Source organism: Strongylocentrotus purpuratus, unplaced genomic scaffold (genome assembly GCF_000002235.5).
Source record: "Strongylocentrotus purpuratus isolate Spur 01 unplaced genomic scaffold, Spur_5.0 spur5_scaffold_8, whole genome shotgun sequence".
Classification (NCBI taxonomy): Eukaryota; Metazoa; Echinodermata; class Echinoidea; order Camarodonta; family Strongylocentrotidae; genus Strongylocentrotus; species Strongylocentrotus purpuratus.
The window spans coordinates 3,661,016-3,678,238 of NW_022145614.1; the positions used below are offsets into that span (position 1 = coordinate 3,661,016).

The 17,223-nt window shown below is 38.3% G+C and overlaps 2 protein-coding genes across 3 annotated transcripts in view; both read right to left on the bottom strand.

Annotated features, from left to right (window-relative positions):
* LOC105436416 (receptor-interacting serine/threonine-protein kinase 1) overlaps positions 1-9,050 on the bottom strand; it is a 33,019-nt gene extending 23,969 nt beyond the window's left edge. For both annotated transcript variants that reach the window (XM_030975724.1, XM_030975725.1), the window contains exon 1: positions 8,887-9,050. The gene's annotated coding sequence lies outside the window, so the exon portion shown is untranslated. The remainder of the gene's footprint in view (positions 1-8,886) is intronic.
* Positions 9,051-12,664: 3,614 nt separating this feature from the next.
* LOC753756 (transmembrane protein 170A) lies at positions 12,665-17,145 on the bottom strand. Its single transcript, XM_001178443.4, has 3 exons — positions 16,751-17,145; positions 15,545-15,715; positions 12,665-14,612 (listed from the first exon to the last, which is right to left on the bottom strand). The coding sequence occupies exons 1-3, from the start codon at positions 16,818-16,820 to the stop codon at positions 14,482-14,484; spliced, it is 372 nt and encodes a 123-aa protein (XP_001178443.1). The 5' UTR covers positions 16,821-17,145; the 3' UTR covers positions 12,665-14,481.
* Positions 17,146-17,223: the final 78 nt, after the last annotated feature.

Consider the following 17,223-nt stretch of genomic DNA (forward strand, 5'->3'; position numbering starts at 1 on the left):
GGAATTTATGTATATCATACGTTATACTAACACTATGTCTTGTTTATCATATACTACCAGTGAATGAGCTTTTCCTGTGAGATTTTCTTCAATAGTTGTTATGACCTTTTCCAGTGATTGACCATGGATTGAGTATGTCTTGTTGATTGGGGTCCTCTTTTTAGTGACTGAGATGGACTGAGGATTAAATGTCATCAGCCAGTCTGATTTCCACTGCTGCAGAGAGTTGAGATCCTCTTGAAGATTTGTTTTGCATCATCTTGAGAGCAAATCTTGCGGTAGAGGAGACACAGTCATCTGCAAACAATCTGGTTGTTAATTGGGAAGAGACACTGTCAGGTAGGTCGTTGATGTAAAGCAGGAAGAGGAGCGGGCAGAGCACACTACCTTGCGGTACCCCTGATGAGAGTGAGACCGTGTCTGAGGTACATCCATTGAGAACTAATTTCTGTGTTCGGTTGTATCCAGCTCAGTGTAGACTGATGGATGCCACAGAATTTCAGTTTGTATAGAAGTCGATGGTGAGGACATTTGTCAAAGGCCTTTGGGAAATCTAACAAAATCATGTTGTGCTGTTCGCCTCTGTCTAGACCCTTGGCAAGGCCGTCACAGGTAAGGATGAGTCGGGTGATACATGAACAACGTTTGTGAAATCCATGCTGGGCATTTGAAAGGATGTTATTTTCATTAAGGTGACTCGTGGTGCAGCTGCAGATGATATGCTCTAAGATCTTGCATGGAAAAGATGTCAGAGAAATGGGTCTATAATTCTCTGGATTGCTCCTATTGCCTTTCTTAAGGAGTAACATTTGCCATCATCCTATAATGCCTTGTTCAACAGATGCTTTGAATAATGTTGTAAGTACTGGGGTGACTTTATCAGCAAGTACCTTGTAACCTTGCCGAAATTCTGCCCGGGCCTGTTGCTTTGTGATATCGATATCATATTCCATTATCACAGTACCTCTAGCCCTTAAAGGTAAAGCCATCTAATTGTTGTCGTTGGAATTTTTACACCCCAAAATGGCAAAAAGCATCAAATCCTGAAATACACTAATAACCATCATGAACAATTATTGTTGTATTTCCAAACAACAGTCATATAAGTCTTGAAGTTATTTTATGAAACCCTGCTTGTACAGATCTTTAACTAGTTAGACCTAGACCGAAAACTTCAGTCTCTCTAATCGTCGGTTGTTCCACTGAGACTATGTCTGGCTCCACTAGACCTCCGATTATAGAGACTGAAGATTGTCCTATCGGGACTGTACGGAACCAATGGTTCGGTTCGGCAGGACCGCGATGAATGAGATATGCTACGAGATTTTCACTCTTTACATCCTCACACATGCTGCAATATGACAATAATTAGAGTCTAATTAAAAATAACATATAGCTTATTTGACTTACGATAGCTTGCTCATTTAGATCCTAAATTAATGATTAATCCGAGAAAGTCTCGTCGTCAACATTATCCGTCTTGGTTTTAGTTGATGAATATTAATTTTTTCTTTTCGAACGTCCAATAGCTACCGTAGCTACATAGACCACGAGTCGGCCCGGCTTGACCAACGAACTCCCACGAAACGAGTGCTCTGATTGGCCATTGGCTATGTTTTGGTAGATGGACCCGGAAATATATCGGCCGCCGGGTAATATTTCGAATGCATGAACGTAAGTGCTTCGCGGTTCTGAGGAACAAATTGGATAATTCATATAAGTCCGAAAATTTCACATTCTATAATAGGTAAGCAAATTTTGAAAACTGTAATTAGGAGATATATAGACCGACCTACGGAGCCCCGGAAGTGACATGGAGAAATTTTTTTTTTTTCTCGTTTTCCTGAGATAAATTCTCGTTTTCCTGAGATAATTTTTCGTTTTCCTGAGATAAATTCTCGTTTTCCTGAGATAATTTTTTGTTTTCCTGAGATAATTCCCGTTTTCCTGAGATAAATTCTCGTTTTCCTGAGATAAATTCTCGTTTTCCTGAGATAATTTTTCGTTTTCCTTAGATAATTCCCGTTTTCCTGAGATAAATTCTCGTTTTCCTGAGATAAATTCTCGTTTTCCTGAGATAATTTTTCGTTTTCCTGAGATAAATTCTCGTTTTCCTGAGATAATATTTCGTTTTCCTGAGATAATTCCCGTTTTCCTGAGATAAATTCTCGTTTTCCTGAGATAATATTTCGTTTTCCTGAGATAAATTCTCGTTTTCCTGAGATAATATTTCGTTTTCCTGAGATAATTCCCGTTTTCCTGAGATAAATTCTCGTTTTCCTGAGATAATATTTCGTTTTCCTGAGATAAATTCTCGTTTTCCTGAGATAAATTCTCGTTTTCCTGAGATAAATTCTCGTTTTCCTGAGATAATTTTTCGTTTTCCTGAGATAAATTCTCGTTTTCCTGAGATAATATTTCGTTTTCCTGAGATAATTCCCGTTTTCCTGAGATAAATTCTCGTTTTCCTGAGATAATATTTCGTTTTCCTGAGATAAATTCTCGTTTTCCTGAGATAATATTTCGTTTTCCTGAGATAATTCCCGTTTTCCTGAGATAAATTCTCGTTTTCCTGAGATAATATTTCGTTTTCCTGAGATAAATTCTCGTTTTCCTGAGATAAATTCTCGTTTTCCTGAGATAATATTTCGTTTTCCTGAGATAATTCCCGTTTTCCTGAGATAAATTCTCGTTTTCCTGAGATAAATTCTCGTGTTCCTGAGATAATTTTTCGTTTTCCTGAGATAAATTCTCGTTTTCCTGAGATAATATTTCGTTTTCCTGAGATAATTCCCGTTTTCCTGAGATAAATTCTCGTTTTCCTGAGATAATTTTTCGTTTTCCTGAGATAAATTCTCGTTTTCCTGAGATAATATTTCGTTTTCCTGAGATAATTCCCGTTTTCCTGAGATAAATTCTCGTTTTCCTGAGATAATTCCCGTTTTCCTGAGATAAATTCTCGTTTTCCTGAGATAATATTTCGTTTTCCTGAGATAATTCCCGTTTTCCTGAGATAAATTCTCGTTTTCCTGAGATAATATTTCGTTTTCCTGAGATAAATTCTCGTTTTCCTGAGATAATATTTCGTTTTCCTGAGATAATTCCCGTTTTCCTGAGATAAATTCTCGTTTTCCTGAGATAATATTTCGTTTTCCTGAGATAAATTCTCGTTTTCCTGAGATAAATTCTCGTTTTCCTGAGATAATATTTCGTTTTCCTGAGATAATTCCCGTTTTCCTGAGATAAATTCTCGTTTTCCTGAGATAAATTCTCGTTTTCCTGAGATAATTTTTCGTTTTCCTGAGATAAATTCTCGTTTTCCTGAGATAATTTTTCGTTTTCCTGAGATAATTCCCGTTTTCCTGAGATAAATTCTCGTTTTCCTGAGATAAATTCTCGTTTTCCTGAGATAATTTTTCGTTTTCCTTAGATAATTCCCGTTTTCCTGAGATAAATTCTCGTTTTCCTGAGATAAATTCTCGTTTTCCTGAGATAATTTTTCGTTTTCCTGAGATAAATTCTCGTTTTCCTGAGATAATATTTCGTTTTCCTGAGATAATTCCCGTTTTCCTGAGATAAATTCTTGTTTTCCTGAGATAATATTTCGTTTTCCTGAGATAAATTCTCGTTTTCCTGAGATAATATTTCGTTTTCCTGAGATAATTCCCGTTTTCCTGAGATAAATTCTCGTTTTCCTGAGATAATATTTCGTTTTCCTGAGATAAATTCTCGTTTTCCTGAGATAAATTCTCGTTTTCCTGAGATAATATTTCGTTTTCCTGAGATAATTCCCGTTTTCCTGAGATAAATTCTTGTTTTCCTGAGATAAATTCTCGTTTTCCTGAGATAATTTTTCATTTTCCTGAGATAAATTCTCGTTTTCCTGAGATAATATTTCGTTTTCCTGAGATAATTCCCGTTTTCCTGAGATAAATTCTCGTTTTCCTGAGATAATTTTTCGTTTTCCTGAGATAAATTCTCGTTTTTCTGAGATAATATTTCGTTTTCCTGAGATAATTCCCGTTTTCCTGAGATAAATTCTCGTTTTCCTGAGATAATTCCCGTTTTCCTGAGATAAATTCTCGTTTTCCTGAGATAATTTTCGTTTTCCTGAGATAAATTCTCGTTTTCCTGAGATAATTCCCGTTTTCCTGAGATAAATTCTCGTTTTCCTGAGATAATTTTTCGTTTTCCTGAGATAAATTCTCGTTTTCCTGAGATAATTTTTCGTTTTCCTGAGATAATATTTCGTTTTCCTGAGATAAATTCTCGTTTTCCTGAGATAATGTTTCGTTTTCCTGAGATAAATTCTCGTTTTCCTGAGATAATATTTCGTTTTCCTGAGATAAATTCTCGTTTTCCTGAGATAATATTTCGTTTTCCTGAGATAATTTCCGTTGTAAAATGAACAGTTAAAATGAATTGAAAAAATACAATTTTCTTCTAATTTTATAACGTTTTGGCATCTGAATGCCCCCCCCCCCCCCCCTGAGTACGATGTCATAAATTACTGTAAATTGCGAGCGAGCGAAGAGCGCAATTAACAAATAAAAGACACTAGTCTTACTCGTACAAATTTAGGTACAATACCAATTTGGATGATAAATCTATCTTGATTCAAGAACACTTTATTAACAGACTGCCCGATTACAATAGGGGACAGCCCACGAGGCCGACGGCCGTCAGCCTAGGGCCTAAATCCAGTTTTAGGGGGGTATTCAGCAGGCGCGGATCCAGGATTTTTTAGAGGGGGGGCCCAAATTTGAAATTTTGCGAGCCAAATATTGGTACGTAATGGTGACCAACAGTGACGTAATGCGGGGGGGGGGGGGGTCGGTGCAGGGAGGGGCAATTTTCCCCCTCCCTCCTCCGCGAAACGCGGAAGCTTTGACGTTTCATTAAATTATTAGAGAAAAAAGACGATTCGTTGTACTGTTTTCGAAAATAATTCTCGTCTGAATTTAGTTTTCCCCCTCCCGCGCGAAGCGCGGAAAATTTTACGATTTATTAAATTATTAGAGAAAGAAGACGATTCGTTGTCGAGTTCTCGACTCTTTATCCTCGTCTGAATTTAGGTTCCCCCTCCCGTGCGAAGCGCGGAAGCTTTTACGATTTATTAAATTATTAGAGAAAGGAGACGATTCGTTGTCGAGTTCTCGACTCTTAATCCTCGTCTGAATTTAGGTTCCCCTCTCCCGTGCGAAGCGCGGAAGCTTTTAAATTTCCTTAAATCATTAGAGAAAGAAGACGATTCGTTGTACCGTTTTCGAAAATAATCCTCATCGGAATTTAGTTCCCCCTCCATCCTGCGCGAAGCGCGGAAGCTTTTACCTTTCATTAAATCATTAAAGATTCGTATTACCGTTCTCGCCTCTGAATCCTCGTCTGAATTCAGGTTCCCCCCTCCCGCGCGAAGCGCGGAAGCTTTGACGTTTCATAAGATTATGAGAGAAAGAAGACGATTCGTTGTACCGTTCTCGATTCTTAATCCTTGTCTGAATTCAGTCCCCCCCCCCTCCCCTCCTGCGCGAAGCTTTGACGTTTCATTATATTATTAGAGAAAGAAGACGATGCGTTGTATCGTTCTCTATACTCTTAATCCTTGTCTGAATCAGGGGCCGTCTTAGGGCCCCTGGGGGGGGGGGGGTCGAGGCGGCGGAGCCGGCCCCGGAAGCTCTACTCAGGGGTTTTAGGCGTTTAATTAAGGTCAGATGAGCATTTTTTTGTATACCTTATTATTTTGTGAGACTGGCACGTCACTATTTGGCGTGGGGTCCAGGGGGCGGAGCCCCAAAATATCAGGGGTTTTAGGCATTAAATTACCGTCAGATGAGCATCTAAGGGCCCGCCGTAGGGCCCTAGGTTAAATCCAGGGGGCAGAGCCCCTGGAAGCTTAGGGGTTTTAGGCATTAATCACGGTCAGATGAGCATATTTTGATGCCTCATTATTTTTTAACACTGGCAGTTAACTATTCTTTCTTTCTTGCTCTCATTCTATTTTATTTCTCTTTAATATACTTTTTCAAAAAAGTAGGGGGGGCTCGGGGCTCCCGATCCCCGCCGTACTTCGGGCCCTGACAAGTAGGAATCAACTAAAAAGTGAGGAAAAATCTCGGAAATTATGTCATTTCAGCATTATTTGTAATCCACCGTTGTGGAATTAGAAATAAACCACGTTTGAATTTGATTTCCCCCAAGCCCCCCCTATCAGTACGCCAGTATCTCCTCTTTTCCTTTTTTCTTTCCCTTTCCTTCCTTCTCTCTTATTTTTTTGATTGGGGGGGGGGGGGGGTCAACAGCCTGGGAGGCAAGGCCCTTTCGCCTTCCCCAATCTCCTTCTTCCCCCTTTTCTTTTCTTCTTCCTCTTCTTTCTTTCCCTTTCTCTCTTCTTTCTCTTTCCCTTCTTTTCCTTTCTTCTCTCTCTTTTTTTTTTTTTTTTGCGGGGGGGGGGGAGGGGGCCAAGGCCCGCTCGCCCCCCCCCTGGATCCGCGCCTGGTATTCAGTTATTCACATCACCTTGTAGGTCTCAACATTCAATTGTCGAAATTCGATATATTTATGAAGATAATTATCAATTCCAAAAGGGCCTTAAAGGGGAAGGCCACCCTAAGAATATCTATATTTTAATAAAAGGAGACAAATAAGACAAAGTGATTAATAAAAGTTTGAGGAAAATCGGATATGAAATAAGAAAGCTATGAAATGTTCAATTTTTAAACAAATTAAAATCGATCAAGAAAATCGGGAAATCTGTGATCATATAACAAACGATGTCTGGGGTTTCGAAAGTTATGCAACATGTATTGGTCGGGAATTATCTCAGGAAAACGAGAATTTATCTCAGGAAAACGAAATATTATCTCAGGAAAACAAGAATTTATCTCAGGAAAACTAAATATTATCTCAGGAAAACGAGAATTTATCTCAGGAAAACGAGAATTTATCTCAGGAAAACGAAAAATTATCTCAGGAAAACGAGAATTTATCTCAGGAAAACGGGAATTATCTCAGGAAAACGAAATATTATCTCAGGAAAACGAGAATTTATCTCAGGAAAACGAAAAATTATCTCAGGAAAACGAGAATTTATCTCAGGAAAACGGGAATTATCTCAGGAAAACGAAATATTATCTCAGGAAAACGAAAATTTATCTCAGGAAAACGAAAAATTATCTCAGGAAAACGAGAATTTATCTCAGGAAAACGAGAATTTATCTCAGGAAAACGGGAATTATCTCAGGAAAACGAAATATTATCTCAGGAAAACGAGAATTTATCTCAGGAAAACGAAAAATTATCTCAGGAAAACGAGAATTTATCTCAGGAAAACGAAATATTATCTCAGGAAAACGAGAATTTATCTCAGGAAAACGAGAATTTATCTCAGGAAAACGGGAATTATCTCAGGAAAACGAAATATTATCTCAGGAAAACGGGAATTTATCTCAGGAAAACGAAAAATTATCTCAGGAAAACGAGAATTTATCTCAGGAAAACGGGAATTATCTCAGGAAAACGAAATATTATCTCAGGAAAACGAAAATTTATCTCAGGAAAACGAAAAATTATCTCAGGAAAACGAAAATTTATCTCAGGAAAACGAAAAATTATCTCAGGAAAACGAGAATTTATCTCAGGAAAACGAGAATTTAGCTCAGGAAAACGGGAATTATCTCAGGAAAACGAAATATTATCTCAGGAAAACGAGAATTTATCTCAGGAAAACGAAAAATTATCTCAGGAAAACGAGAATTTATCTCAGGAAAACGGGAATTATCTCAGGAAAACGAAATATTATCTCAGGAAAACGAGAATTTATCTCAGGAAAACGAAAAATTATCTCAGGAAAACGAGAACTTATCTCAGGAAAACGGGAATTATCTCAGGAAAACGAAATATTATCTCAGGAAAACGAGAATTTATCTCAGGAAAACGAAATATTATCTCAGGAAAACAAGAATTTATCTCAGGAAAACGAGAATTTATCTCAGGAAAACGAAATATTATCTCAGGAAAACAAGAATTTATCTCAGGAAAACGGGAATTATCTCAGGCAAAAGAAATATTATCTCAGGAAAACGAGAATTTATCTCAGGAAAACGAAAAATTATCTCAGGAAAACGAGAATTTATCTCAGGAAAACGAGAAAAAAAAAAATTCTCCATGTCACTTTCGGGGCTCCGTACCGACCTAATTTACATCTGATTTAGAAATCAGGAAATTAGATCTAAATAAAGAAAATCGGGGGAGAAATGTCGGTAACGAAAAGCTGTTGCGCTGTGGCTCTAATTTACCCCCACGGTACGAGATCTCTGGGTTGCCATCTGTATTGGGGAATGACAACAAATGTCAGTTTTATTAAAGAAATGACCCAAATCAGATGGTTATAGACCGAAAGCTTCAGTCTCTATAATCGTCGGTTGTTCCACTGAGACTACGTCTGGCTCCACTAGACCTCCGGTTATGACCGGAGGTCTAGTGGAGCCAGACGTAGTCTCAGTGGAACAACCGACGATTATTTATAGAGACTGAAGCTTTCGGTCTAAGATGGTTATTGCTGTCTAGTTAGACCATAATCATTGAAATCAACTTTTCGAACACACGACGTGACTGTATAGATCTACACATTGTACATATGGTATTGCATATTGTGGAGTGTTGGTAGGCCATCCCTAGACTAGTACAAGTTCAATACTGTAGTACATGTATAAAGTACAAGTACAACGGTCAACAGTACAAGACAGTAAACCTAGTCTAGAGTCTACGTCGTCTACCAAAATAAATCGGAAGCGGAATATAAATAATCACCCAAACATTGATAATTTTACATGTTTAATTAGATCTATATCTAGATCTAACTTTAGACTACATTTATTTGTTCCTTACCTGTTTTAAGTTTGGCTTCGTGCCAGTATCGTGCTTCGAAATAACACTTTTTCTAGCACAATGGGCGTTGACTTTGACTCGGATTTAGCTCTGTTTATTCGAAATTTGCTGAAGCCTCCGTGCAAGCATGCAGGGCTAGTGTAGTGGCGATTGGAGTTTTGCAGTGCGAATTCTGCGCGCGTGCAGCATGTAAAACCAAAAATACCAAACCCCACAAGTCGGACACAGCCATTAACGCGCGCGCACTCGTACTAGTGCGTAGTCAGGGGGAATTCCCCTTTTAAACCCTATGCATAAAGATGTCATCATACTTCTACTTCTATTCTACTTCTTGTCAAAGCCTGTTCAGCATCTAGACAAGGGTGATCTTATGCCGACGGTGGACGGCTTGTGTGAATTTGTGCCGAAATATATACATGTTTATGGTGCAAGTAAAATGATAAAAATCATAAAAAATAATGATGATGCTGTGACTATTCGCAGCTGATGGCTTCCTTGAACTGCTTCAATGTGGGCAGCTCAATGATATCATATGGGACCCCTAGGCCCTATCGAGTATAATAGCCACGATCAGGCGATTGAAATGCGAGATTTTTTACAATATTTAATACTACATTTTGAAGGAAATTGTGCATTTTTATTAGTCTACTCTTAAAAACTGCATTCTTGGGCCCTCTAGAGCTAAAAAAAAAAGTGCTTGCAGTCTTTAGTCAGTATTTGCTAAAATTTATTTTGGACACTTTTATACATTTTCTGGGGGGGGGGGTGATCCCCACGTGTGCCCCCCTCCCCGGGATCGCCGCCCCTGTACTTCACCAACTAAGAAATTCCATCCTTGGTTCTACTTCAAAACATTTCTCAATTCGACAGCTTATTGAAATTACGAAAAAGAATGGTTGGATACCCAAGTGGGGGGGGGGGGGGGGGGGGGGGGACTCAGATTTGGTTTGGACGGGGTGTGCCGTTCACGCCTCAAACCTCTACCCATTTTTGCACAAAAGGGACCCATATTTTTAGTCACTCTTACTTTTTAGGGAATTTTCTCGAAATATAGGTGCATGTTTAGTGATATTATGTATAAAATCGAACCATGTTTAAGGAATTTTTTGTAAAAAGGCAACCCATTAGGGCCGGGCACATCTATGTCTTAATATGTGAGTACCCCGGGTTGGATTATTACAAACTCTCTGGTTTCTGCAGTCAATCTTTACCTATATCTTTAATAAACTTCATATTCTACATCAGGCGCGGATCCAGGGGGGGGGGGGGGAGGTCACAGGGGGCCCCCAAAAAAATGTTGAAATCAGCCCAAAATTCACCAAAAATGTACTGGCAAACAGGGACGTGCCCCCCGTCCAAAAAAAAAAAAAAAATTAATGCGCACTCCCACATTTTGCGCATTAATGTCCACCGGCACTTCCTGGAAAAAACGAGGCCTTCTGATTGGTTAGAAGTTAGAGAAAGGTGATCTAGCTGTCAAGTCGTGAGACGTTGTATATGCTTTGATGCCGCACAATTCACAAAGACGATGGTCCGGTACTTCATCAGTAGTATTTTTTTCTTTCTCCCCCTCTCGCGCAAAGCGCGGAAGCTATGACGTTTCATTAAATTATTAAAGAAAGAAGACGATTGTACGTACCGGTCCCGACTCTTGATCCTCGTCTGGACCCAGTTTCCCCCCCCCCCCTCCCTCCCTCCCGCGCGGAAGATTTGACGTTTCAATGAATTATTACTCTTAATCCTTGTCTGAATTCAATTTCGCCCAATCCGCGCGAAGCGCGGAAGCTTTGACGATTCATTAATTTATTACTCTTAATCCTTGTCTGTATTCTTTTTCGCCCATCTCGCGCAAAGCGCGGAAGCTTTCACGTTTCATTAAATTCTTAGAGAAAGAAGACGATTCGTTGTACCGTTCTCGACTCTTAATAGTCTGACTTAAGTTGCCCCCCCCTCCCGAAGTGCGGAAACTTTGCCGTTTCATTAAATTATAAGAGAAAGAAGATGATTCGTTGTATCATGTTTTCGTCTGAATTCAGTTTCCCCCCTCCGGCGCGAAGCGTGGAAGCTTTGACACTTCATTAAATTATTAGAGAAAGAAGACGATCCGTTGTACCGTTCTCAAATGTTCTTGTTTCGCCCCCTCCCGCGCAAAGCACGGAAGCTATGACGTTTCATTACATATTATTAGAGAAAGAAGACGATTCATTGTACCGGTCCCGACTCTTGATCCTCGTCTGGATCCAGTCCCCCCCCTCCCTCCCTCCCGCGCGGAAGATTTGACGTTTCAATAAATTATTACTCTTAATCCTTGTCTGAATTCATTTTCTCCCATTCCGCGTGAAGCGCGGAAGCTTTGACGATTCATTAAATTATTACTCTTAATCCTTGTCTGTATTCTTTTTCGCCCATCTCGCGCAAAGCGCGGAAGCTTTCACGTTTCATTAAATTCTTAGAGAAAGAAGACGATTCGTTGTACCGTTCTCGACTCTTAATCCTAGCCTGACTTCATGCAGTTGCCCCCCCCCCCCCCCCCCGAAGTGCGGAAGCTTTGCCGTTTCATTATAAGAGAAAAAAGACGATTCGTTCTACTGTTCTCTACTCTTAATCTTGTCTGAATTCAATTTCCCCACTGGGCCCCTAAACGGTACATGAGCAGTGTTACATGATGTTAGTATGGAACTCCCGGCAGTGCTTGTCACAGTTGCTTCTGGAAAGAATTTTTTTACTAGTGTTACTGTTAGTGGCCACGGCCCCTGAGTGACTATAAAAAAACATATGCTCCTCCTGGCTATTTGGGAATGCGTCAGTTTGCAACAGAAATGGAGAAACGCTCATTTTGTTGAAAATAATGTGATATCACGAACATTTATACATCACGGAATTGAAAATAAGTCATGGTTCAATTTTATTTGGGGGGGGGGGGGGCTGACGCCACCCACCAGTTCGCCAGTGTTAATTAGAACACTAATTCTTTAAACTCTTTCAAAAAAGTATTATTTATTTTTATATTTGAAAATTATATTAAAAAATTGAATGTTCATTGATTTAAACATCTCTGCACTAATTTGTTTTTCACTAATGTATTTTTACTTTGTACATATTTTTCAATCATGTTAGTGGAATCATGTTGAGAAGTTATACTGAACTATTATCCCATCACATTCACATTATCTTTGTATTTTTTGTATTATTATTTGCTTGTACCATGTTGTTTTTACATATTTTGCCATTCTGTATACATTTGTTACAATGTAGATGTGAAAAAGATGAATTCAATTAAATCCAATCTGCACAATTAAAGCAGTGGTTGTTTTTTATAATATTTTCATTGTCAGCAACCATCCCGTGTTGGGGGGGGGGGGGTGGGGCCTAGGGGTTAATGATTGTAGTTTATAATTGTATGAGTCATATGCCAATCACTCCAAGGGATTATCCAGCGGTTTCTTGCAAATAATTTTCCTTAAAAAGAGATAGGGCTGAGGTAGTAGGCCTATAGGGGTTTATAACCTGGGGTCAGCTAGGCAAGGGTTTTCATGTGGTGGGGGTTTTAAGTCAGTAATTTAGCAAACCTTATTCAAACAGCACTGACCAAGAACATGTGATTAGACATCAAGGGCATAGCTACATGGCCCCAATTCAATCAAATTATAAAAAAGGGGGAAAGGAAAAAGGGGGAAGGGAGAGGTGGAAAGGGACGAGGAAAGAACAGGATATCAACAATTGGCTTGAGAGTTATCTTGGTATATAAGCTGAATACATCACAAAAACGTTTCTTATATTGAATATAAATAATTTAATCAGTTCCATATACACAAAGAATAATTTATTTCATATAAAAACACAACATTTCACCAAGTCATAACAAATAGGAATACATGTATAGAAAAATATGACTGAGCAAAGCACAATTCTTAGTTGATACTTGGCACAATTACTTTGTTCAACTGCATCCTTTAATTTCCTCAAACAAACTGTCAATGTGCCTTTAATACTAATTGCAGAATGGTCTGCCTGCTCAGCCATGAGTGATACTGCCATCATGTTTCTCATCTCATTTGATTGCAATAATCAATAGTTCCAAAAAATGTATTATATTTCCCAAACCACAATGAACAAAAGATAGCAGCCATTCACTTATTTTTGACAATTGGGTTCCTGGCTCTCTCAATTTAGGTTGTCTGAAATCAGTTATGCATGAGTAAGTGATCAAGTTTTTGCTGTCATATGAAAGAACAGAAAAAAAGTTATATAACAGTGTACAATAACCAATAAGTAATTTTGGATTATTGAGTAATTTATCCATAATTCTGGTTTCCTCCTTTTCAGGGACACCCTGTATAATCAATTAAAAGTACCGGTATTACAAAATGATACTGAATGTTGGGTGTCTAACAATCACAGATTTGTAACAGGTCATCATTTTCCCTAATTGATCACCCAAAAACTGCTGGCTGGAATTTTTTTTAAAACGCATTTCTTAAATGATCTACATGTACATAAAGTCTAATTGCAATAAACAGTCTTTCACACGAAAGTAGTTACACAGAAACTTTACATACATATTGCACATTACATGTACTTCTGAAAACCTATTTAAAGTAATATAAATCATAAAGATGAATGGGATGTGATAAGTCAATTTCAATATCTCATTTTTCAAATTACTATTTCACATTTTAAGGACAGCTACAGCTGAACCATGTTCTGATCCTATTGTCATCTTACACTCATTTAGGACATTGATATTTTGGAATTTTTTATTAGGGATGACAAGTATATAATACTACTTAAGAGTAGGACCTCTAGAGAAATACTACATCCATTTAATGGGAAGAAATCTTCTTTTTAGTAATTTAGTTGTTTTATTTGAATAATATCACAATGATGACAATAAATATACACTCACAATCTGAACCACGTTTCATGGCTAACCTGGTAACAGTACTACATGTACAGTTATGATATTTGTAGTTATCAGAAATGTAATATTACAAATTATCTTGAAAAAAAGAAACACATGTATTTTTGATACACAGCTAGATGCATCAACACAACCAATCATATTTTGCCTCTCGCAATCCTCTCGTGCTACTCCCTTACTGAAATGGCACTTGAAAAGGATTTTTTTTTAAGCTTAACAAATATTTGGCTTTCCTTTCTTAAATTGGCACCACTAACATATTCTTAAACTATTCCTATGAATGAGGTCTGAATAGTCTCAAAAGTATCAAAGCCTAAATCAAAGACTTTATTGTATTGTATTAAAGAGGTGATCGAGTGCCGACAAATATCTGTTCCAAAACCCCAACATCTAATCCATGTTCCATAATTCTCTTCTAACACTCTAGTCACTACACAGTGAGTGATTGACATGCTGTATATCACAAGGTACCAAAGAGGCTAGAGAAACAGATGGGTGCTCCTAGATTAATGTTTGACCGCTCGACATCACATCCACCTGAGTAACTGAAGATCGGAAGTACATCACAATGTATGCAAGACGTGGGAAGAAGAGATGAGTGCCATGACAAATCTGTTCCAAATCCAACATCCATCTTCTAACGTTCCATTGAGTACTTGACAAACGGAGGTACATCATAATGTACCCAAGATACGGGAGAAAGAGACAAGTGCTACGATGAACGTTTGACCGGTTCCACAGACCAGAGCCCATAGTGGATACATTGATATATTGGCTGTGTAGAATAGTCCCGCTATAATTGCACCTGAATGAAGAGAGACAGATCCGAAATGTTGAAGAAATATTTTAGTATATGGATAATTTATCGTTTAGCACTGAATATTTATACAGTTTTAACACTATTGCAGGTTAACTGATATAGTGATACACTGCTTTCTATTTTGTAATGACAACTAAAACCATAGTAATACAGTAGAGAGGTACAAACTTAGTACAAACTACAAAAACAAAAAACAAAAAATAGTTTCTATGAAAGACTCTTCATTCTGAAAATCAAAGAAAATGTTTTCACTTTTAAGATTATAAATTTCTGTACACTTATGATGATGATGATGAACAGCATTTGTATGGCACCATTCAGATAACATTCAAAGGCGCGAGCTCCTCCAATAATATTAGCATTTAAATGTCTGAAGGAAGATGTGAGTTCTGAGTGAAGCTTTGAAGTGGTCCAGGTTGTCAATTTCGCGAATAGATTATGTGCAATATCAAGAGACCTTGTGACTATGCTTGGAAGCAAACTAAACATACTAATTTTTTTCCTTTCTTCAAAGTCTGAAAACTAACAATTACACATACTGTACAACTACAACAAAGCTAAGTTTGTATTATCAGTATTTCTTTTCCCTCAAACTTGGCACTGATATTACCTCAGTACTCCCAAACGAAATATACCGGTACCCCTTCCCTAAGGGTGTTTTTGCTCCCCCCCCCTTCAATTTTAAACACCAAATTCTCTAAAAATCTGACTTATTTTGTGGGGGGGGGGGGGGTACTTCTTCAAGGGGGATGGGCATGTTATTCAAATAGTTTCAGAATTGTGCCCCACCCCAACCCCCTTTTACAGCATTTTGGATCTGACCATGGAACTGCCTGCTACAGCAATATGAAATCTAGAACCAGCACATGGCTCTAGAGATTTAAATGGACAAGGAAAAAATACAGAACATTACTTACTGCTTGCAATACCACCAGTGATTGGTCCAAGTAAACCCATGAGTATTACCAGAAGGGAATACAGACGACCTATCTTGTGTTTACGTAGAGCACAGAATGCTGTGATAGCAGCCAAGGAATGAATGAGGAACGATGAGAAGAGGTACCACAAGAAAATCTGATACCACATCTCTGTTTAACAAGATGAAAAGAAATTCAAATTAAATGAAAAGAATAATAATTCAATAGTTACATTTATCACAACAAGATTAGCAGATATCAATTCAATTCAATTGAGTCATTGAGAATTATTTTTGAAATAATTTGTGCATTGAAACATGATCAAGGGCTGTCAACTTTTGGGAACTGCTTCAAGGGAGATCGTATGCAAATTTATTTCTTTTTGCTCAATGGGGGGGGGGGGGGGGATGTTTAGTAACCAAAAAAAAGGGATAAAATATTTTTAGTGCTCAATACGCCCCGGCCCCCTTGAGCACAAAAAAGAGAGTCAAATTGTGGATACCATGTTTGGCGGGAGGTTTTTTCATAAACCAGGAGATTCTACATCAAAGCGGGAGAGCAGGAGGAAGGGCGCTTTGGCATGAGACGTACTCCCTTCAAATGCGGGAAGGTTGACAGCCTGCATTATTCATGTCATATCATTTTTTATGGCAAAATTTTACTAGGTTAGTATAGACACAGATGGTTGAATACGGTAGCATAATCATATCACATCAGCTTTAAATAGATGGAAGTATATACTTTAATAATTAATTTGAGTGGAAATTGGATGAAGACAAGTAACTAGCTATGATAGAGAAAATTTATGACTGCTACGATGATCGCAATTCAAACAACATCATATATATAGTCTGGTGTCTACAGTTTAAAATAAACATGTAATTGTAGGCTCCCGGTGTAGGCTACATGTAAACAACTAAACACAATGGTCAATCACTATTAAAGAGAAAGAGAGTTGGCACATGATGAGAGATGTGGAAAATATTGAAAGACATGCCGACGCCGTTTTTAGGCAAATAAACATTTGAATGGATTAATGACATGATGGCCTAGGCCTACATGTTATTGATATTGATTTGTTTTGTTTTTATTAATGGGTTATTGAATGACAGGACCAAGTACTGACTTTGGAAATGAGTACCAGAACAAAACAAAATCAAATTAGATCTATACACACATTTTTAGAGTTTGTGGTATCATCCTTACCTATCCAATCATCAAGTGGATTTGACTTCAAGCTGATCACACTCTGGAATGATGGAAACTGAGCAGCCATTTTGAGAATATCTGCAACAATGAAGGGAGAATACCACAACTGCTACTTGATGCATATATTCTTTAAATCCAAAGGCAAAATTAAGTGGTGACTATATTTGTGTAAGTATCTGGACACACAACCTGCGCGAAAAGCTTCCACTGGTCTCCAAGCTTGGCCGCCAAGCATGCAAGACAGGTAGATTAGCTGTAGTCCGTAGTCGTCTTAGCCAGCACGGCCCGTGGCCGCTGCAGTCGGGCGCTGTATACGCGGTAAGGCGCCCATGCTAGTAGTTAGCTGGAGTGGGTTTCCAGACAACTCGTCCATACAGAACTCAGTAAAACTCTAAGATTTTATCTTCCAGAAATGCCATCATGGTATAACAATGAAGTGTTAATAAGACGACATTTCCCAGGACGCGACA